Genomic DNA, 22,336 nt, shown 5'->3' on the forward strand with positions numbered 1-22,336 from the left:
GGGAGGGGGGGGGAGACATTTATTTCTTCAATCTTTGGAATGATTGCATGCAAAATAACAAAATAAAGCTAAGTACAAAATTCATGTCTTACAAAGTACATTCAGAAATAATCAATCGAAACTTTACATGAAGCCAGATATAATCTTAGTTACAGAGCTATTTCAGGCAATGCATTTCCATGTGAAAAAAGGAAGCATTATATTATATTAAATTTTCCAATTTCTCATTCCTTTCTGCCTTATCTATACTTTAATAAAAAGTTGCTGTGCTTCATTTTCCAAAATTCTTATAAAGCTTTCACATAACCTTTCCTTTTGAAAAGCTGTAATGCTGAGCTCAATAATATACCTTTCTTAGATCAGATTCTAATATGCAGGCAATCTCTAAAAATGCAGGTTTTGAGCATATTATGCCCAAAGTGTAGCTGTGGTCAAGATGTACTTCTATTTTTTGCCATCCTTAAAGTTGTCAAAGATGGTTTTAGCTCCGTTCTGCCACTCACAAACACTGTCCATTGGTGACTTTCCCTCCTAGAGAAGACAAAGCAACAGAAAGTGTGACCAAACAATAGTGAAAACAAAATGTAGTGCAAAAATTTTTAATCCTTTTACCCACTAGCAAAAGGAATAAGTTTACATAATTACCAGAAGATGGCACTGCACACATCTTAAATAAGTATCACAGTGAATACATTTAGGCATGACAGCTGTGAATTGATTGGCTACACCTTATATTAGCATTTATCAGTAACAACATCCTAATACATCAGCAACAGGGTAATAGTATATAGGCTAAACATTAAGAATTCTTACACAATTCTTGAGTTTTAAGTCTCCTCCGTGCATCAGAAGAAGCTGGATAAGTTTGAAGCGATTTAGTCTGACAGCATCATGCATTGGTGTGTCACCCTCCTGTTACAGAATGACATTTAAAGTGAACATCAAAATGTTAATTCAACTATTTACTGACTCAGTCACATTTCTTACTATGTCTTTTGCGTTGACGTCTGCGCCACAGTGTATGAGATGTTCAGCACATTCATAGTGTCCTGTCCTGACTGCCACATGAAGGGGAGTGCTGCGAAGCTAAGGACAAGTGTGACTGAAAAAGACATTTCAAACCACACATTTGCAGTCAAATAACTGCTTCTACCTTGTCTCTGGAATCCAGTTTTGCCCCATGATTAAGTAGCGCTTCCAGCACAGGCAAACTGCCGCCACGACAAGCCCAGTGAACTTCAGTTGCTTGAAGCTTGTTAAACACAACCATGAGAGTACAGTAAGTTCCATAGTATTATCTAAATTTAAATCAAGTACTGTGGAGGAATGGCATGCTCCTCATTTTTAAAATATTTAGAAAAATAATGTGATTATTAACATACCTAATGAGCATGGTAATTTATGAGTAAAATGTATATACTAATTTATATAATAAGCAGTGTCAGTTTTGTTAAAAATTTAATTTTTGAAAATTTTGAATACATTTGGTGCAGCCCTGACCCCTATGATATAAAGATCAATGAGGCTCAAAAAATATAAAAATAGTTTTTCAAAACCATATGAAACTGACATGAATACACATTTTTCTAAGAACTTGGCATGGATTTTAAGCAGTATTATAAAAACATTTTTCAGTATACCTTGTCCTTATTTTCAATTGAAGCACCAGCCTCTAGCAGGGCATTCACAATCTCCAAGTTTCCTTGTGAGCAAGCTCTGTGTAGAGCTGTACGGTTGAACTAGGAAAAGAAAAAACAACAACAGTATTTTGTGTTTTAGTCCTTTAGTGCTCCCATTTGACTTTTATTCAGTGTGTTGGGTAAACACTCACATTATCACATGCATCTGGGTCCGCACCTCTGGCGAGGTAACTCTTGATCATTGGCAATTTGTTGTCCAGTGCTGCCTTCAGGAAATCATCCTCATCAACAAAATCATTCTGTGAGAATATGAAATATGAGTACTTCAGGGGGTGAAATCTCTTAATAATGATTATTTTGAAGCACAATGACCATAGTTTACCACTATCTCTTGTTCAGGCTCTGTTGTGTAGACTGATGTACTTCTTTTTGTCTTCTGACTTCCTTCTAGAATCTCCTGGAGGTCATTTGTGCTGTTTTCAGTCTGCAAAATCATTTCAATATGCCATAGAAAATACATTTCTAATCAAATATGCCTAAGTATGCAAATGCATGCTTCACAAATCTATATCTTACATTAAAACCATCTTCACTGTCACACTGAAGATTATTATGGGTTTTCAAATGATGGTCAACAGTCTTGCATTGTTCAGAAGGATATTTCTGTGACACAGGATCATCCTGGTCTTTGTTTCCACTTGTGATGTCTGTAACCTAAAATAATAATAGCATAAAACAGAAAACCTATAATATGATAACCAATGAAATTGCACTTGAACTAAAATGAAAAGGATGTCATCATTTATTCACCCTCCTGTTATTCCAAACCTATATGACTTTCTTTTTTCTGCAGAACACAAAAAACAATGTTTTTTTTTTTTTTTTTTTTAACAGACATTTAGAAGTGCCTACCAGCTCATCGACCTGTAGAATTCCCATGACTTTAATTGAAAAATCCTTGTCAAAACTAAAGCATCTGAGTCAAGCATCACTTTTATATGTGGCGACAGTTGGAGGAGGTGATGGTCCTGCTGTTCAGTGACTCCCACATCTGAGATGTCCCACGTCACTGTGATGTCACATTTGGGGGGTGCTGAGGTTGAAAAACCACCATTTTCAGAACTCAAATGCCGACACTGGACGGAATGGAAATAAAAACTGAGGGGAACTTGAGGTGCCACCATAGCGCCCCTTGTCTATCCAAAGATGACTTACAGCTGTCCGCGGAGCCGAAGTCACAGAACACTATTCCACATCACACACAAAGATGACCGGAAATGTTTATGAAGTTATATGGAGACATATAACATCTTAATCAGCTTTGACTGTCTCATATATTAGAGGAGTTGTCTTCGTTTATGAAGCTATTTTCTTCTTGGGTTTCATCACTTACATTACTTCTGTTACAAGAGCAGGTAAAATTGTCACACCCTGTGACTATTTTTAATGGAGCTGCCCATAAATCACTTAGAGTAATGAGTCACGTGTGGTTGACTTCCATGACAGCTGTGATTTTACTAGTTCTCCACATGTCCAGAGTCTATAAACCTGGGAAATGATGCAGTCAGGATGTAAAGAATGTATCTGTTAAAATTAATATTAGTGACATTGTACCATGTCTAATTGAGTGCCATTTTCAAAGCTTTCTTAAGCACTGTGGGAGACTACATATGGCATCTTTTAACAAGCGGAATATTTTACTGGTGTTAGACAGAGAGATCCCACCATAATACCAATATTTGTTTGTATCATCAGCACTGAAGAAAAGACAAAATATTGTCATTGTTGTGTATGGAAATGCAACATAAGGACACAGGTGTTTTTCATCATTTAAACTTTGTGTGTGTGTGTGTCTGTGTATATATATATATATATATATATATATATATATATATATATATATTGCCTGACAAAACCTGTCAAAACTTAGTGTACAGTGTATTTAGATGGTTGTTAATTAAATAATCCTCCTCTAAATATTTTTTAAATACACAATCAAAACATTAAACATTATTGTGAATTATTTGAATTTGCACACATCAATTTTAAATCGAATTGAACAGAATTCTAAATGATTTATCCGTGCACATCATCATCGCAACTTTTGTTTCATGCTGACTTTAAAAGGGGTCTGGAGTCCAAGCATCTGCCTCCACTGTATTTTATGTATTTTATCAATTATATTTTATTGCAAGGATTAGTTAAAAATGCATCTTTTTGTAGTGTTTAATCTTAATAAGTGCATTGCATCTCTCAGAACAGGTCAAATAAAAAAAGAAATGTCCTGAAGGGTGTGGATTTACAACCCCTCTTCTTATAATATTTAATTAATTGAAAATCATGGTTTTCTTCGAAGCAGTGTATCTATTGTGGTATTTCTGTTACAGGCAATGTCTGTATTTGGTATCTGAGAGGTGACTGAGGGTCTGACCCATGTCAGGAATGAAGTAACAGTGTTTACTCATTTAGCACAGCTTCCAGAGAATAACATGTTTTGAAATTAATTAATTTTCTCATACAACCACATTAATCACGAGTTATATTTTGTAGAAGGAGAACTGTAAGTTTACTTTCTTCTTATTTATTTTATTCTGCTGTTCTCTTGATAGCTGTATAAGACATGTTAAAGTCAGGAAGGTCCATAACGTTTCCAGTGCATATGCATACTTAGTATGTGTAAATCCTTTTAGAGTTTATAGCACTGGTCACTATATATTAAACTACGACTATATGTGTAGAAGTTTATATCAGTACTCTATGCCCCATGTGGATGTAGTTTGTATGTTCTTTTCCAAAACTAAGCCTTGAAGGGAAAATATATTGCCTATATGTTTTACCTAATTGTGCTTGCAGTGGTTGTATATTATTTTTAAAGGCATGTGACCATGCCAAAGGAATAGTGTCCAGGAGAGTTCAACAGCGCCCCAGATGAGAAGAGTCCCTTTGGGAATTTATGACTCACCTGTGACTTACCAAATGTCTTACGTATGTAGAACAAAGTGTGTCAAAGATGATGTCCCATTTGTGTAAAGAACAGAATACCATGTTCGGATGCTGCTAGAATGATCGGTACTGTTATCAGAACCTGTAAAAAAATATGTCAATTTATTATCCATATATAAATATAAGTACTAGTGTTTTTGTATCCTAAGTTAGTTTGAGGCTGGATCCTCTTACTCATTTTCTACAGCCTTTGGAATTGTGGAGAACTTTTTCTTTAGTAAACTCTCTGTCAAATGATTGAACTTCAACTTTGACCCTGACCTTCACTGAGTATACTGGTCTCTTTATGTGGCTTACTGTAATTCAGTCCCCTTTTCAGGATACTGTATTTGAAAGATAATTTTGTGAAAATCCAAATAAGCTTCACAGATCTTGATTAGAAAGGGTTTTAAAAATGTGTCTGATGCTTGTTCAATAAACCATAAAAATATTGCACATTCTGCTGAACAGACACTAACAGTTTACAGGCAGTAGACAATTAAAGCTGCAGTCCGTAACTTTTTTTTTTTTTTTTTTTTTGGTTAAAAATGATCCAAAATCTATTTTTGAGCAAGTACATAACCAGCTTGTTTTTAAAACTATCTCCTTATCTTATAGCCCGATTCACAACGGTAAGCTTGTAATAACGTTTTCTAATAAGCAATACTTGTGGGTTTCCGCTGGAAATTCAAGCATGCAGCCGTTTGTCGCTGCGTCATTACGTCACGTCTGTTTACATGAATATGGAGTCCCAGCTAGTAGGCTATATGGCATGTGAGGATACTGCAGTTTGCGGATCATTTATAGCCTTTTCTCACAACAGCTGCAATAATTAAACATAATTTTGATGGTGGATTGTAATCCAGAAATGTCCAAATGACTATCATCAGTGACAACTGGATATTCACCCATAGTCAAAAGCAAACTGTGGAGTGGCTACAGAAATTGAAATCTACAGGTAACACTAATACACACGAAATACACATAGTCTGATGTTGTTAACATTAACAATTTAAGAACAAAGTATACCAGTAATAGTAATTTGCATAATTTGACATGATTCGAGCTAGGCAATCATTAGATTTAATCACCATTGGCAGCGCAATTTATTGTAATGTTTTTTTTTTCTTAGTTTCTTAGACATGTTATTTGTTCAGATGTTATTTTCTGGTGACAATTCTTATTTTGGTCATACACCCAAGACGTAGAATCTGTGATTCCGGAGTACAGTATCCACACCTATGTGGTGACTGACAGCAAACATTAGATTCATCTGTGCCGATGCACAACCCAGGTAAAGATGATAATTCCGCAAATAACTGCAATTGCAGGTTTCAAACAGAGATGGCGACAAAGAGGGTTACAGGTTACAATAATAACTTAGGACACTAAAGAGACCAGGGCCGTTTCTCAAAACCAAGTTCGCAAACTTCGGACTCACGTCCTTGGTAGTTAGGACTTGGCAAGTTCGACTCAGGAGAACGAACTCCTGTGGACGGGAGAACACAAGTCTGGTGATTCTGCAAATGGAACAGCAGCGTTCTTGATAACGTCACTCAGCTCGCTCTGGCTTCTCCGGTTATCTCTTTATGTATATTTTAGCCAACAATAAAACGAAATTTGTTGTAAAACACCACTCTGCCTCTTTTCGTTTTATTTAAAAAACAAACAAAAACATATTAATAGTCTCAGGCAACGAGTAATTGATTATCTGCAATGTGCATATATTTATAACAAAACGAAATATTAAACAATCCTGCCTCTTTTCATATGTATTACAAAAATATTAAATGTAATACTATTTGTGCATACTTTGATTAACTTCACTGTAATAAAATGAAATAGGCTATAACATAAAACAAAACCATGTCTCTATTTGTTTTATGTCAGTTTTAATGATCAATAATAGCCACTATAAAAGGTAAGAATATACAATAAGAAAAGCAAACAATTCAGTCAAGCGTACAAAATCGCGCTTTAGTATGATACAAAAGTTAAATAGCCATATATAAAGTTATGAAACGTCACGTTGCCCTCAGCCAAAACGGAGCCAGCGGCAAACGTCAGAAGGACTAGCCGAGGTAAGGCTGTTCTCGGCTGGGCACATGAGCGCTAAACGTCCGGTGATCGCCTGGATCTCACAACTCCGACAACGTCAGATCAAATTGTAAGAAAGGCGCAATCTTTATCGATAAACCACAAATTTGAGCTTTAAACCAGCACATTCTCACCTGAAAAACTCTTAAAACTACATATCAAGACATAAAAACAGTAATATGTTTAAATAATGGGGGGTTTCTCCTTTACTATTGACGCTTGCTGGTTAGTGCGAGATGCATTCTGGGATACCAGGCTGTCTCAAGTCTGCACAAGTCGATGCATCCTCGATAAAAGGGGCGGATCAAGAACACATCCGGGGATTTGAACTGAACTTGGCTAGATGCGAACTTTGAATTGGAACAGTACTTGGACAGCGACTGATGACATTTCACAAGTCCACAAGAACACAAGTACAGACAAGTACACATATTGAGAAACGGCCCTTTACTGACTCTGAAAAAACACCAGAAGAAAGATGGCCAAGATCCCTGCTCACCTGCATGAACATGCCATAGTCCTGCTGCATGAAGGCATGAGGACTGCAGACGTGCCTTCCATGTCTGTCTGTTTGTTACTCTGTTTAATTTTTCAGTTGATGAATCTTTAAACAAATTTTTACATGTTAAGATAATTGCAGATAAAAAAAGCAGTTGAAATAAGAGGATGTTTCTTTTTTTGAGTTTTCATTGATAAGGGAATCAATCCAATCGGATAAAAATTAGACTTCAACATTTACGTTATATATAATATTTTGTTGATGTATTTAGGCCATATGTCAGTAGGATATTTGATACGTGATGTGAAGCTTCCCTCTTGTGTTTTTATCTGTCCTCATTCTCAGAGTGTTATTAAAATGCTTGTAAAAGATGATCTGTAACTTAACACATTGCCTGAATACCTAGCAACAATTTCTGGACCATGTAACAGCCTCTACCTGCTCTTTAATGACCTCAGGTCTGACAGCCACACGCAATGCTGTAAACAGTTTTTCAGTAAAGGGACCACTTGAAATGATCTGTGGCTTTGCATTACCATTTTAGTTTATTCTTAATCCATGTGATTTTTTGTTTTTGTTTTGTTATTTTTTCTTCTTTTTTTTTTAAACAGTGACTTTATTTCCATAAAAATATATAAACGTTTAAAAAAAGGTTACTTTTTCACAGTGTGCAGTGTTCCTCTAATATGAAGGCATGTATCACATGAACTTCATGCTTTGAGTTTTCAGTCAGGTGGTACTCTGACTGATTTATCTACAAAATGGCATGTGTGTGTGTTGAACTTGTCACCACCCAGCTGTGGTACAGCATAACTTGAGCAATATTAATATAGAATATGAAATATGAACCTTGTGCTGATACATGTTTATATAGTATATTAGAGATACTGTATGCAAGGCAGGTTTTCAAACCTTTCATCACATTAAGTGATGCTTAATATCATATAAAAACATTACTCAGTGTTGACGCATGAATTTTTTGCAGTCATATTACAAGCTGAGCATCTGAATAAGCAGCAGAGCAACAGGTCACAAGCCTCCTTCATTAAACACCCAAGACCCTTGAAGAGCATGAACCGCACAGAGACTGCAGTTTGCGAAGATAGTTGTTCCTTTACTAAAACACTATTTCACACTCTCACTAAATTATTTAATTTATCTAATAACAATGTCCAATATAGTGGACATAACAGGAGCATTTTGATATTTTTTCATTGTAATAAACAATTTAACCACATCTCATCTGTATTGTTTAATAATTTCTGTGCATGGTTAATTTGATAGCTAGCATTTTATGTATTCTAAATAAATACAATTAAATATACATATATATTTTTTTGCATTACACATAATATTCACTTTTTGCATATTTGAAAAAAATTACAGCTTGACACAATAAAAACATTTCAATATTTTTCTTTGTTTTTACAGACACTGTAAACAAGCATGATCCTTAAAAAAAAAAAAAAAAACTTTAATAGCAGCAATATTGTTGCTTGTGGCGGAAATGACACCAGTTGTAATTTATGTACAGATTTGTGTAAAAGTAATCATATTTACATTTATATTGTTTATGTTTATTTATAATAATGTTTTGATTATATGGTGAAATCCTAGTGTTTCCATAAAGAAAAAGTGTGCATCACACCTAACAGTGAGGAAGACCAAATCTGAGTGAACTTAATGCATTTAGTTTGAGTATTTGTTTTTCTGTCACAGTTTCAGCAATTAAAATCATACCACAGTGTCAAAAAACAACCTATTGATTTGAGATTCATATTTAGCTGTGTCCCACATTTTTGCATGCAACCCTGTTATAGCATTCTTTTTCAGGTCTTCTTTTGTACCATGGAAAGTGTTCTTCTATAATACAATAAAATGTACAGTAAGCTGATCATTTATGCATTGTATAATGTGCTTTAGATTTATCAGGCCAACTTTTGATAAATACAATTAAACCATCAAACACCACAAATACTATTTACTATATTTACATATCTGTTATAGGATTTATAGCCTACAATGCACAATGCAAATTTGTTTTTTAAATCCTAATCATAATGATGGACCTGAACAGTTAAAAATGATGAGAAGTAAATTATGTCATGTACAACATGACAACAGTTTAGTTTCACGAAACTGAGCATAACTGTGTTCTTTCCAAACTACTTGTTGGCAGACTGTTGTAGAGAAAGTTCAGATGTATTGGGTTCTGAATCCCTCTCTGCAGCACTGCTCATTAGGAGGCATACCACACATTCCAGTCCCACTGCTGTCTGCTCACTCAGCACCTCACATCAGTCACACCGATCACACTGCATGTGAAAATCCTGCTTGTCATAGTTTTATTTTAAATAGTTATTCTCAGTGAATTTTACATGTAGGCCTAGTTGTCAAATTGTGTTAATCAAGGAATTAAACTTATTTTCACATTGCAGCTTGTTTTATGCACTTTTGTGGAGTTAACTGCTTCTTGCCTAGATCATGTGTTATATTTTCTGTTGGCATCAACTGTGGAAATTTTCTAATTTCAGTGAGTCTTTAGTTCCATGTTGTCACAAAAGTAATATATGAGTAGCCTATATTACATAGGTGCAAATGTTATGTGCACATTTGTTTTACTTATTCCATATTTTTACCTGAAATAGCCTATCTATAGGCTACCATATGGCATTCTTGTGATGCTGTGAAAATAAATAAATGACAATTTATATAAATGTATGGCTTTTTGGAGAACAATGTCAAAACATTATTACTCATGCCTCTCTTTATTAACGCTAGCCAGTCTGACTTGAACTGGCAAGTCACATAATAATAGCAGGTAGCCTACCTGCCTTGTACAGGTCATAATCATATTAACGAATCCACCGGCTAGACAGGACTAACAAATATCTGAGTCTTCATTGATAAACTGGTTCTAAACTGTTACTGGACTAGCTGGTAATTGAAGGCTGCGCCCTAGTTTGTGTCCAATCAGAGACAATCTGCCATGGAATGAATAAAACAGCAATGCGTAAACAAGAACTGGAAAGTCCTCCGCCCCCTTCCCCATATCATCTCAAATGAAAGCAGTTCCGTATTCCGTGCCGCTGCTACAACCATCACTTTCAATAGCCCAAATTCGTTTAAGCCTGTTTGTAAAAATCAATGCGCATCATCGACATGGACCCATCATGCGTAGAAGGTAAGAGATGGTCGCTACTGTCTGACTGCAGCTGCGTGTCGTTTTCACGCTCTCCCTTCATCGTAAAGTTTCGGGTGGGATGGGAATGCGGTCTCGTGTCATATATCAAGTTCGTCAGCATGTCTGTGTCTCGGCAGGATACTAGTTGTCAGGGTAGAGTTGGTTATTTAGTGCGCACTGGTGAGCGATAAAACGCTCGTCTCTCGTTTACGGAAAGTGACACTTGTACAAATGGCAGCAAGTTAAAACGAGTGCAGCAGTGATCGCACGTTATTCGTTATCGACGTAACGCAGCGCAGGGTTTTTACAGGAAGATGACGCAGAGAATGACACTGACGATGGCCAAGTGAGGAACCGACTAGTTTTGACAGTAGACTTGAAAAAGACACTTACTGTCGTGAAGATGTCATGATAAGCGACGTAGCTAATGAGGATTAACTTTGGAGTATAGATGATAGGCTATAGGCTATGACAAACCCGCATTGAAACTGTATGTCAACACATTTCATGTCTGATCCCAACATAAGATAAGGGGCGTCAAACTAATATAAAATAGGACAAAATACTACGTTCACAGGCCCGAATTTTGTGTCGGTTGATGGCTATTTATTATAGCATACAAAATAACTCGAGTTTCTCACTTTATACAAGACTTTTTTGTAAGGATAAGTAGTTAGACATTTATTGAATGAGTTAGAAATGTCATTTTTTAAGCCCCTCCTTACTGTGGCCCAATAGTTTCGTTTTGAAGCAGTAGGCGGGGCTTAATCCTCATGCGTCATGATGCACCTGTAGACCTCTCAGGCAAATGTAAGCCATTCACTTTCTCGAACATTAAAGGTGCACTCAGAATTATTGATAATAATAAGTCGTATATTAACTTTATATTGTGGTTTTAGTGCTCTGTACGAAGCATAAAGATAAGAATAAACAAACCAGACAATATAACAACAAACATAATGTAGGCCTACATAGACCTTTAGCTTAAAGGCAGAGTCATAGTCCAGAGTGGTGGTATGGATCATCAGTATGTGCTATGAACTGGCCTAAACAAATGAGTAAAGTGTGGAAAAATAAATGTCCAAACAAGCAGCTCTCACATCATAGATCAAGTATGATCCATAGGAAAATATTGAAGTGAATTGAGGAATGTCCATTGTATGAATGTGCTAAAGTAGCAGTAGTAATAGATGGAAAGCTTCTGTGTGCAGTTAGTAAACATACTTAAGTAGGCCAGTAGGTGTCATCATACAAAACCACTGGTACTTTTGGCATAAATTAGAGTGAATAATAATAATAAAAAAAGTGCATACTTCCATTCATACTAGACAAAGTAAAAAGTATGTGAAAAGAGTAGTATTTCAGAATTCACAGTATTCTTAAAAGTACCTTGAATGACTTCCTTCTTCCAGGCAGTTTCTGAATTGTGCATACAATATACGTTACTTTTTTAACAGTTGCAATATAAATACTTTTTCAAAAGAAGTTCCTACTCAGAGACTTTGCGATTTTTGGATTCAGTCTTACTGGATGCGCCTTTTATCTTTGTGTGTAACTTTTATTGTTTGTTAATGTTCAAAAAACATTTAAGTAAAAAATAAATTGTCTTTTAAAAAAGATATCAAATTTTTGTTTCAAAGTGTAATAGTTGAATCCATATCTACAGGTCTGTCTAAAAGGCATGTTTAATTACCAATGATGTCATGAAGAATGAGAAGGCCAGGGGCCCTTCAGCAGAACACTGCAGTTGAGCCACAGAGTGGTTGAATCTCCATTCTTCCTTCATCCTTACGCCATCTGTTTTCCCTCCATCCCCACTTTGGTAACTTGACAATGACATCACATAGGAAACACCTGGTGAGGGACTTCAACCATTTCATCACCTGTTATGTCTGTAAAGGGTACCTGATCAAGCCCACCACCGTGACAGAGTGCCTGCACACCTGTGAGTATCTACAGTCTTTGTGAAAGTTTAGTGCAATGTTTTATTGATGATTTCTCAACCAATGGGCCCTCACCACAGAATGATCTGTTATGATTGCTAGGTGATAAAAGCAATGCTAAATGCAAATAATGAAAACCTATGTATTGCCACAGAGAGTATGTGAAAATCAGGATTTAGTGTTAATTAATTGTCATTTTATTGTCAGGTGTAAATGCCCTACTTTCCTTTTTGCATCATATTGATACAGCACAATATATGTGAATACTATTTTAAAATACATGACCAACACACTGTTACAGTTCACAGTCATCTGTTGATCAGTCACCATGACCACCGATTTTCTCCTCAATGCATAAGCTATTTTCACTATATAATATTCTTGATTGAGTCAGTTTCTGATTTGTGCTTTATTGCTTGATTGTGGCATATGTGAACCATAGGAAAGTTTAATTGAGTACAATTTAGTACAGCTAGTAAAATGAATTTATATTTTTATTTATTTTTTGTTTTATATAATGTTCATTAATGGCATAACAAGAATTCCATATTTTGAATGCACTATGCATTTGTTGGAGGAGTATGCACTAAATTTTACCCCTCTGCCCAACCAATTATTCCACACAGTGATGACCTGATTGTGTCTTGTGATTTGTCAGTGTGTAATATGTGAGTGTGCGGTGGCTTTTTTGTCTCCCACCCACTAATGAGGTAGAGCAGTTTGATTTAGTTTGGATGTGTTGACAGTTTTGTGTGTGTATTCACAGAGCAATAAGGTATATTAACTGCTGCTGTTTTGCTAGTGGAATGCGATAGGTGTTTCTGTCACACTTTATATTAGGCGTCTTTAATAATTGCATAAAAAAGTTAGGTACAATGTACTTATGCATAACATGCAGATGTTTGGAATTTCAATTGTGAAATGTAAAAGAGGATTGGAGAGATTGTGAGACAAAATTGTAGAAACCACAAATACCACCATGTTCACTGCACAGATACAGCTGTTATAACTGTGTTAAATAATTTTAATCGTTATTTGTGCATTCAGTTATTTAAGAATATTTTCTTCTGTCTTCTTGCTTTTGAACAGTTTGTAAAAGCTGTATAGTCCAGCATTTTGAGGACAGCAATGATTGCCCAAAATGTGGTATCCAGGTTCATGAAACGAATCCCTTGGAGATGTTAAGGTAAACCACACTGATCCATATTATCCAACTACTAAGACAAAACCTCTTCAGCAAATGTGCTTCAGGTGGTCTGGGATCAGATTCAGTGCAGCATTGTCGAGCACACCACAATACAAACCATGATAAGGTTTAATCAGATTAATCAGCTTGATTTCTGATCCTGGTTGGGAGGCATTCCAGGCAACAGCCGTACTGTTTTCTGGAGCCAGAGTGTCAGCTGTGAGAATGACCCGGTGCAGGATTGCCTTTCCACACCAGTGATGCATCTCCACCCCAACACCAGACAGAATGATAACATGATAACAAGAGCTAGAGCAGCATTAGTCTGAACTTGCTAACAGATGGGACAGGGACATTAAGGCTCTCGTCATGTGTTCTGGTAGCTCACATTTCTTTTCTTCAAAGGCTGGACAACACTCTAGAAGAAGTCATATTCAAACTTGTGCCTGGTCTTAGAGAAAGTATGTATTTTACTGAGCCATTTTAAGTAACTGGTGTGTCATATATAGATACCAAATATCAACTGTCATTTAATTAACTTTTTTTGTCCCTTTCGTTTTCCTTCCAGAGGAACAGCAGCAAGAAGTTGAATTTTGGAGAAGAAACAAATCGAAAGAAAATCCCGATGGTAAATAACTCACACAGTGAAATGATCTGCATTTACCTGATAGCCATGTTACCAAAGAGCGTCTCTATTTTAAATGGATAGTTCATCTAACAATGGAAATTTTGCCATTCATATACTCACTCTGTTGTTATTCCAAACCTGAATGAAATGTGAGAGAATTTTAGCAGAATGTTGACGCTGCTCTTTTTCATACAGATGAAAGAGAATGGTGACAATGAGATGTCAAGCTCTGAAAATAACAAAACAGCACTATAAAAATAGCCAAAAATAGGATTTGTATGACTTTAGAAGACTTAGGCTACATCAGAAATCATCAATCACAAATCCTCTCCAATGGCCTAACTTCAAAATCTTGCTAGAATTAGTAGGTCACCCGGGAACTTATTTTTGAATACTGTGAATTCGAACAAACTACTCTTTTCACACACTATTTTTTGCCTACTATGCAGTAAGGACATATGCGATTTCAGTTGCAGCCTTAGAATAGAGCACACAAGTTGTATGGACTAGTGTTATGGTACGTTTATGCTACATGTTGTCCTTTTTGGAACTTAAAGGGTTAGTTCACCCAAAATGTCATTTATTACTCACACTCATGTCGTTCCACACTCGTAAGGCCTTCATTCATCTTCAGAACACAAAGATATTTTTGATTAAATCCAATGGCTCAGTGAAGCCTGCATTCAAAGCAATGACATTTCCTCTCTCAAGGTCCATTAAGGTACTAAAAACATATTTAAAACCGTTCATGTGAGTTCAGTAGTTCTACCTTAATATTATAAAGCGACAAGAACACTTTTGCACCAAAAAAAACAAAATAACGACTTTTCAACAATATAGTGATTGTCGATTTCAAAACACTGCTTCGGAGCTTTACAAATCGAATCAGTGACTCAGATCTCCTATCAAACGGCTAAACTGCTGAAATCACGTGACTTTGGTGCTCCGAGTCACTGATTTGATTCGCAAAGCTCCGAAGCAGTGTTTTGAAATCGGCCATCACTATATTGTTGAAAAGTCATTATTTAGTTTTTTCGGTGCACAAAAATATTCTCGTCGCTTTATAATATTAAGGTAGAACTACTGAACTCGCATGAACTGTTTTAAATATGTCTTTAGTACCTTTATGGATCTTGAGACAGGAAATGTAATTGCTGTGAATGCAGGCCTCACTGAGCCATCGGATTTAATCAAAAATATCTTAAATTGTGTTCCGAAGATGAATGAACGCCTTACGAGTGTGGAACGAAATGAGGGTGAGTAATAAATGACATTATTTTCATTTTTGGGTGACCTAACTCTTTAACAGCTCCTGGTCAGTATTCATTTTCATTGTATGGAAAAGAACAGAATGAAAAGTCTGCATAACATCTCCTTTTGTGGTTTGGAAAAGAAAGTGATATGGCTTTGGAACTGCAGTTTAATTTTTGCTGAGGCTGAACTATGCCTTTAATCCAACACATTAGGCTCTCATGGCAATGAATCAGTCCTATGTGACCTCATGGTACAGGTTACTTTGCTGTATCAGCATTTAAACTTCTTTCATCAGACTTTTGGTATAACTTTTGTTCCTTATCAAGTAATGTCTTCACAGCTGAAGTTACAATCACAATCTATTTCTGTGACCTTGACTCACAGGTGGTAGATTAATGTGAGTCATCAGTATAGGTGTACTCTATCTATGTCTCTCTGCTTCTTTGACTCCAGAGGGAACAACATAATCACTCTGTACAGCTATTTTATACAGTTACAACTTTGAAGATGTGCACAGAAAATTGTAATTTTAAATAACAGGGTTTTTTTTTTTTAATATATATATTTCAAAATGTAATTTATTCCTATGAATTTTTAGAAGCCATTACTTCAGTGCAGTCTTCAGTATCACATGAGATTTCAGAAATTATTCTAATATTCTGATTTATTATCAAGTGTTATTGGTGCCCAATTATTAACAATGCTTCTTATTGTTAGCAATGTTGACAACAGTTTTGCTTTCCAAAAAAAAAAAAAAAAAAAAAAAAAAAAAGCAGCAAAAACAGTTTTCAGCATGCACCAAATCAGCATATTACAACTAGACTGGTAACTAGACTGGAGTAATGGCTGCTGCAAAATCAGTAATAATATACAGTCCTTGTGCTCGGTATATGAGCCAGAATTAAGGACTTGCATAATAGTTGAAGTCTCCAAGGCAACTTATAAGTGTTTGCAGCTGTAAGCAGGTCTTAATGATGAGATAATTACCACATTTATAATTTTGCCAAGAGCATCGTTTTGAATATTATCTATTTAATTTAAAAGAAAGTCTGAGAAAAGATGCAGATGCTGTTTTGCATTAGCATATCTATTCAGCTTTGTCTGAAATGTTTTGCTTTTGTTGCCCACATTGTTGGAGCAGCACATTTTTTTTTATCTTTTTTTTTTTATTATTATTAAATTTTAGCAAGAAATCCATATGAAATCTGTTGAGATTTTTCTCAAGGAAATCTTCAATAAGATTTGTATATTGGTGGATACAGGAATTTTGTGCTTTAACAATATTTTTGAAAAAAAAAGGAAAGATTTAAATATTTTAAAATATTTAAAATAGATTTATGATAATGTTAAAAATTCATCAGTCATGAAACTAATTAAATTTCAGCTGTAAAGCAGCTGTATAAAATACAATAGTGTCATTAGCTCAATTTAATTAAATAAAAAAATAAAAGCAGCAGTACAGTTATTTATGAGAACATCTGTGTGAAAGTTAGATAAAACTTCATAAAATTATTTAAATGACAATCCTTTAGCATGAGGACCACTGTTTTGTCTTTTTCCAGAGGATGGCCCTATATGTAAGAAAGCCCGAGTAGATGAAGAGGATGATGATAAAGGTGATGGAGACTACCACAGGAGTGATCCTCAGATAGCCATCTGTCTAGACTGCTTGCGTAACAATGGGCAGATGGGAGAGAACATTGTTAAGGTTAGCCATCTTGAATTCTGCAGCATATCTCTCCTCCTCCTATCAGCTTTTCTTGGTGGCACTCCTTGTCTTATGCTTCTTTTATCTTCTGTGCGTTGGTCTTGCCTCCTCATTCCTTCGATCCGGGATCAGATTTTTCCCACAAGATCCTTGACAATGATTTTGACAATGGGCAAATGGGAGAGAACATTTTTAAAGGTGCAATAGGTAATACAGAATAGGTCTCTACAGAATTTGTTTTGTCATACTGGTTGAAAGTCTCCTCATATATATATATATATATATATATATATATATATATCAGTTCTGTCTGGTTCTCGAATCTGATTGGCTAATAGCCATGCTACAGCCATATCGCACGGCTACTCGTGTGATATTGCTCATTTATATATATATATATATACATTACCGCTCAAAAGTTTGGTATCTGTAAGATTTTTAATGTTTTTAAAAGAAGTTTTGTCTGCTCACCAAGGCTTAATTTATTTAATTAAAAATACAGTAAAAACAGTAATATTGTGAAAAATTATTACAATTTAAAATAACTGTTTTCTATTTGAATATATTTTACAAAGTAATTTATTCTCGTGTTGGCAAAGCTGAATTTTCAGCATCATTACTCCAGTCTTCAGTGTCACATGATCCTTCAGAAATCATTCTAATATGATGATTAGTTCCTCAGGAAATATTTGTTGTTATTATTATCAGTGTTGAAAACAGTTTACTTTTGTAATTTTTTTTTTTTTCAGGATTCCTTGATGAATAGAAAGTTCAAAAGAACAGCATTTATCTGAAATACAAAGCTTCTGTAGCATTATACACTACCGTTCAAAAGTTTGGGGTCAGTAAGAATTTTTATTTTTATTTTTTTGTAAAGAAATTAAAGAAATTAATACTTTTATTCAGCAAGGATGCATTAAATCAATCAAAAGTGGCAGTAAAGACATTTATAATGTTACAAAAGATTAGATTTCAGATAAACACTGTTCTTTTGAACTTTCTATTCATCAAATAATCCTGAAAAAAAAAAAAAATTGTACACAAATATTTTGTACAATTGTAAACAATAAATGTTTCTTGAGCAGCAAATTGAAATATTAGAATGATTTCTGAAGGATCATGTGACACTGAAGACTGGATTAACAATGCTGAAAATTCAGCTTTGCCAACACAAGAATAAATTACATTTTAAGATATTTTCAAATAGAAAACAGTCATTTTAAATTGTAATAATATTTCACAATATTACTGTTTTTACTGTATTTTTAATTAAGTAAATGCACCCTTGGTGAGCAGACAAAACGTCTTTTAAAAACATTAAAAATCTTACCGATCCCAAACTTTTCAGTGGTTTGTGTGTGTGTGTGTGTGTGTATGTATATATATATATATATATATATATATATATATATATATATATATATATATATATTGCGCACACATCATATATTATCAGCGCGTTTCATGTTATGCAGAGTTTATGTAGACAGATGTCAGACTTGGCATGCTTTTACAATTCCTACCAAATTAAAACAATGAGCTTATGCTGCATTCACACCATAACTACCATAATTAAGAGATGCAACCCGTGACATTCTAACCGGAGCTGCTCACTTCCTCAGACTCAGAATTATGTTTCCATGTCAACATTATCAACACCGAAATTAATCTGCAGCAGTCGGGTACAAGCTCTCTAAGTTGTTTACATTCATTATTTTTGTGATGTTATGTGCTTTGAGACAACAGGTAGTTTGACGCCGTGTCTTGTGGTGCTTTGCCCACAGGAGGTGTGGCTTTGTAAAAGCGCGCTGAAGGGAGGGTGGGATGTTATGATTTGAAAGCTAGCTCGCTATTGGTAACTTCACTGAAAATGTCGTATTGCACCTTTAAAGTTAGACATCTTAAAGTTGAGGCTGATCTTCAAGACTGGTATCAATCAGTATGACTCCAAGGCTCAATCCTTTCTGTCAGCTTCCACTTTACTGTTATCTTCCTGCTTGCTAATAACTTTTTTTCTTTTTCTTTCTTTCTTTCTTTCTTTCTTTCTTTCTTTCTTTCTTTCTTTCTTTCTTTCTTTCTTTCTTTCTTTCTTTCTTTCTTTCTTTAATTGTGAAATTAATGAAATTAAAATGTTCATTTATTAAACATATTAATGTTAATTTTCAAGATATTTTGGGTTCATTTTAAGTAAGCAATACTGTAATTTTTAAACAATAGTTGAGTTAACATTTAACCCAACTGCTGGGTTAAAACAACCCAATCGCTGGGTTTGTCCTTTTTCAACCCAACTTGGGTTGTTTTTAACCCAGCATTTTTTAAGAGCGTATTGTTATCCAATTTGTTGGCCTTACAACGTCTTAAAATGCATATATGTACACCAAGGAAATCAAAATTTTCTCGGGGGAGGATGCCCCCGCACCCCCCTAGCATTATACATTTTGTAACCTCAGTAATTATGAAACCCTGCATACGGCCCTGCTTCTTTTCTATCGAACGAAATCAAAGGTAAACATGTATTCCTCCAGTTGTGCGCAGTTTGTGTCTCGTTCTATTAAAAAAAAAAAATCAATACCGATTGATTGCCATTTTATCTATCTATCTATCTAGAAATTGCATTAAAAAAATTTGGAAGGAGGACCCACCCACATTGTTTTTGCTTCCGACGCCCATGGATCGCCTCTTATTTAACACAGACCTGAATTTCTTATCGAATGGAGATGTTTCTTTCTTTTAGGTAGCCTACAATTATTTGCTGTGTTCATTTTTGAGATGTTTCAGAAAGATTCTCGCAGAAAAACAGCTGAAAGCGCACCCTGTTTTTATTTATTTTATTTTTCAAAAGTACAAGGTTTTTGTTGTTATTGTGAGCTTACACAAATAAAAGTAGACCATTTGTAGTCTTGACGAAAAACTTGTTTCTGTCATGAGGAAAAAATCCATCAGAACACGCCGACGCGTTCGTCGGCCAGAGGGATAAAAATAGCCAATTTAGTTTCATATTTATATTTAAATATTAGGCTATAGAGCCTATATTATTTGTTAAATTTCACTTATGTTGATTATGAAAAGTGAATAGCATGACGGATGCGCAATGTTGGGAGACATGCAGCGGGTCAGACATGAGTTTGACCACTTCATTAAGTTTTGTTTTAAGCCTTTCTTTAAAGTGAATTTTGTTTTGGAGAAATTGTATCTTAATTTCAATCACTGTTTCATCAACCAATTGCTTAAAAAATAGGAAGAAAACCAAAAACGTCTGGTGGAATGTATTGAAGTGCGTAACAAACGAACATGTTTCTGTGGCCTTTGAATAAGGCTGAAGCAATATTCTGTTTTTAATGAATTTCTTAAATAAATAAATTCATTCGATGAATCTGAACGTATGTTTACATGAACGCTAAATAAAGTGATCGGGTTAATGTGTGAGTGTTTGTCACAAGTTTCAAATCAGTATTAATTTGTTTTTTCTTTTTTTTTAATCGTAAGCTGACTTTTTTGTTATTTTTATTTATCCATAGCTGCCTGTTACCATGCCGGGTTATTTCCAAATATGTAATTATTATTATTATTAGGTTATTTTTTGTAATCAGTTGGTGTTGTTGGTTCAGGTTGTAACTGCAGTTTTGTCTTGTTCTTATCTCGTAGATTTACTTGAATTGATATTGTCACGTAATATTATATTAAATAACGTAATTTGAACTTGCCATACCTTGACTTTTTGTGAATTGATGCCACTTAGGGATGGTCCATCATTTTTTTCCCCCTCCCAAATTAAGCCAGTTGAAAAACATGTGATGATGCAAATTATTCTGGCCCACCCACACTTTTAGAGGCCCACCCACCATCCACTTTCTGCCTCCGCCACTGATTCTGATGGAGTCACATTGTGGAAATTTGTCTTTTTTGCTTTGTTTTCCAGGGTTTAATGAAAAAATTTATTCGCTGCTCAACAAGAGTGACTGTTGGAACAATTAAGAAGTTTTTAAGTCTGAAGTTAAAGCTTCCCAGTTCTTATGAGGTAACTCTTATATATATCTTTAGTCTACATTGTTGACCATTTTCCTGTAAATAGATGTAATGATTTGTTTGAATTTACATATTGCCTTTGCATTTAGTTCAAATCTCACACGTATATGAATATGAATGTCACGGGTTGTGTTGAGTTATGTTCTGTTTGTCACATGTCCTCCTTTGTTTAGTTTTTCCGCCTTTAGTTAGTATCCTTGGTTACTCATTTGTCTCAGTTGTGTCTTGTTAGTCTTGTTTAGTCCTTTGTTTGCCCTGTATATATTCCCTGTGTTCTCCCTCAGTCTTTGTCAGTTCTCGTTTATGTTAGATTGTTTATTTGTTCTCCTGAGTTTTGTCATTAAAGACCTTTTATATTGAAGCTCCTTTTGTCTGCTTGTGTTTACACACAACCAACCCCTGACAATGTTGTTATCAGGGCTTGACATTAACACCTGCATTTGACAGGTTGGCGTGTAATGCAGTCACTCCTACAAGCCACTTTGGTGGGTTGAATTTTATATATACATTTTTCATTTGTAGTCTTTTGAAAAGCCACCTGAATAATAAACTAAGTGCAATGTAGTGTTGTCAAAAATATTTTGATACATATTGATACTGAAATATATGAAATGCTTCTAATACTAATTTTCTGAAGAACAGATACACGATACCAGCTGTGCTTTCTTGCTCTCTCACTGGATGAATATTTTTGGGGTTTCAGTGTTTGAATTTAGTGTTGGATTGTGCGTATTCCGCATAAATTTACTCCTTCCTGCAGATTTTGGTCCCACGTCCAAAGTGCGTGCACATAAAGCCTCTGAGTACTAAATTTAGTTATTTTTTCACTGATTATTGTGCTTAAACAGTCAAATATACACAAAGTAATGTCAAAATGCCATGTTGGCAAGTATTCACTTAAACACAGTCAGTCAAGTGAACGTAAACAGTTGAGAAAGAAAATGTATGTGTAACAGTATAATGGATCTGTGTGTAAGGTCTTAAAGTGATAGCAGCCTAATATACCCAAATTATGAGATAATATTAAAAATGATCTATATGGGAGTTTTTCCCCATGGTATCGATGTCAAAATGGCCAGTGAAAATGCTGATTGGCTAGTAACTTTGGAAAACCACTAACCACTAAAAGTTAATGTCAAGCCCTGGTTGTTATGCATTTTGCAGACACGTTTATGCAAAGCTTATAGTG

At 35.0% G+C, this 22,336-nt stretch overlaps 2 protein-coding genes across 9 annotated transcripts in view; one reads left to right on the top strand and one right to left on the bottom strand.

Annotated features, from left to right (window-relative positions):
• ankrd1b (ankyrin repeat domain 1b (cardiac muscle)) lies at positions 1-12,188 on the bottom strand. The gene is made up of 9 exons (XM_067369067.1): positions 12,096-12,188; positions 2,217-2,354; positions 2,023-2,124; positions 1,832-1,939; positions 1,641-1,739; positions 1,154-1,252; positions 988-1,086; positions 814-912; positions 1-531 (listed from the first exon to the last, which is right to left on the bottom strand). The coding sequence occupies exons 1-9, from the start codon at positions 12,186-12,188 to the stop codon at positions 445-447; spliced, it is 924 nt and encodes a 307-aa protein (XP_067225168.1). The 3' UTR covers positions 1-444.
• pcgf5b (polycomb group ring finger 5b) overlaps positions 9,546-22,336 on the top strand; it is a 19,998-nt gene continuing 7,207 nt past the window's right edge. For 2 of the 8 annotated variants that reach the window (XM_067369127.1, XM_067369128.1), the window contains exons 1-7: positions 9,587-10,402; positions 12,069-12,347; positions 13,435-13,531; positions 13,937-13,992; positions 14,100-14,159; positions 16,976-17,121; positions 21,041-21,139. In XM_067369127.1, coding sequence (XP_067225228.1) covers positions 12,236-12,347; positions 13,435-13,531; positions 13,937-13,992; positions 14,100-14,159; positions 16,976-17,121; positions 21,041-21,139 — 570 coding nt within the window. In that variant the 5' untranslated portion in view covers positions 9,587-10,402; positions 12,069-12,235. Of the gene's footprint in view, positions 10,403-12,068; positions 12,348-13,434; positions 13,532-13,936; positions 13,993-14,099; positions 14,160-16,975; positions 17,122-21,040; positions 21,140-21,594; positions 21,633-22,336 lie in introns of those variants that run through there. The other 6 variants (XM_067369131.1, XM_067369124.1, XM_067369123.1 and 3 more) reach the window with 6 other exon arrangements.

The sequence above is a fragment of the Chanodichthys erythropterus genome, chromosome 19, assembly GCF_024489055.1.
Source record: "Chanodichthys erythropterus isolate Z2021 chromosome 19, ASM2448905v1, whole genome shotgun sequence".
Classification (NCBI taxonomy): domain Eukaryota; kingdom Metazoa; phylum Chordata; class Actinopteri; order Cypriniformes; family Xenocyprididae; genus Chanodichthys; species Chanodichthys erythropterus.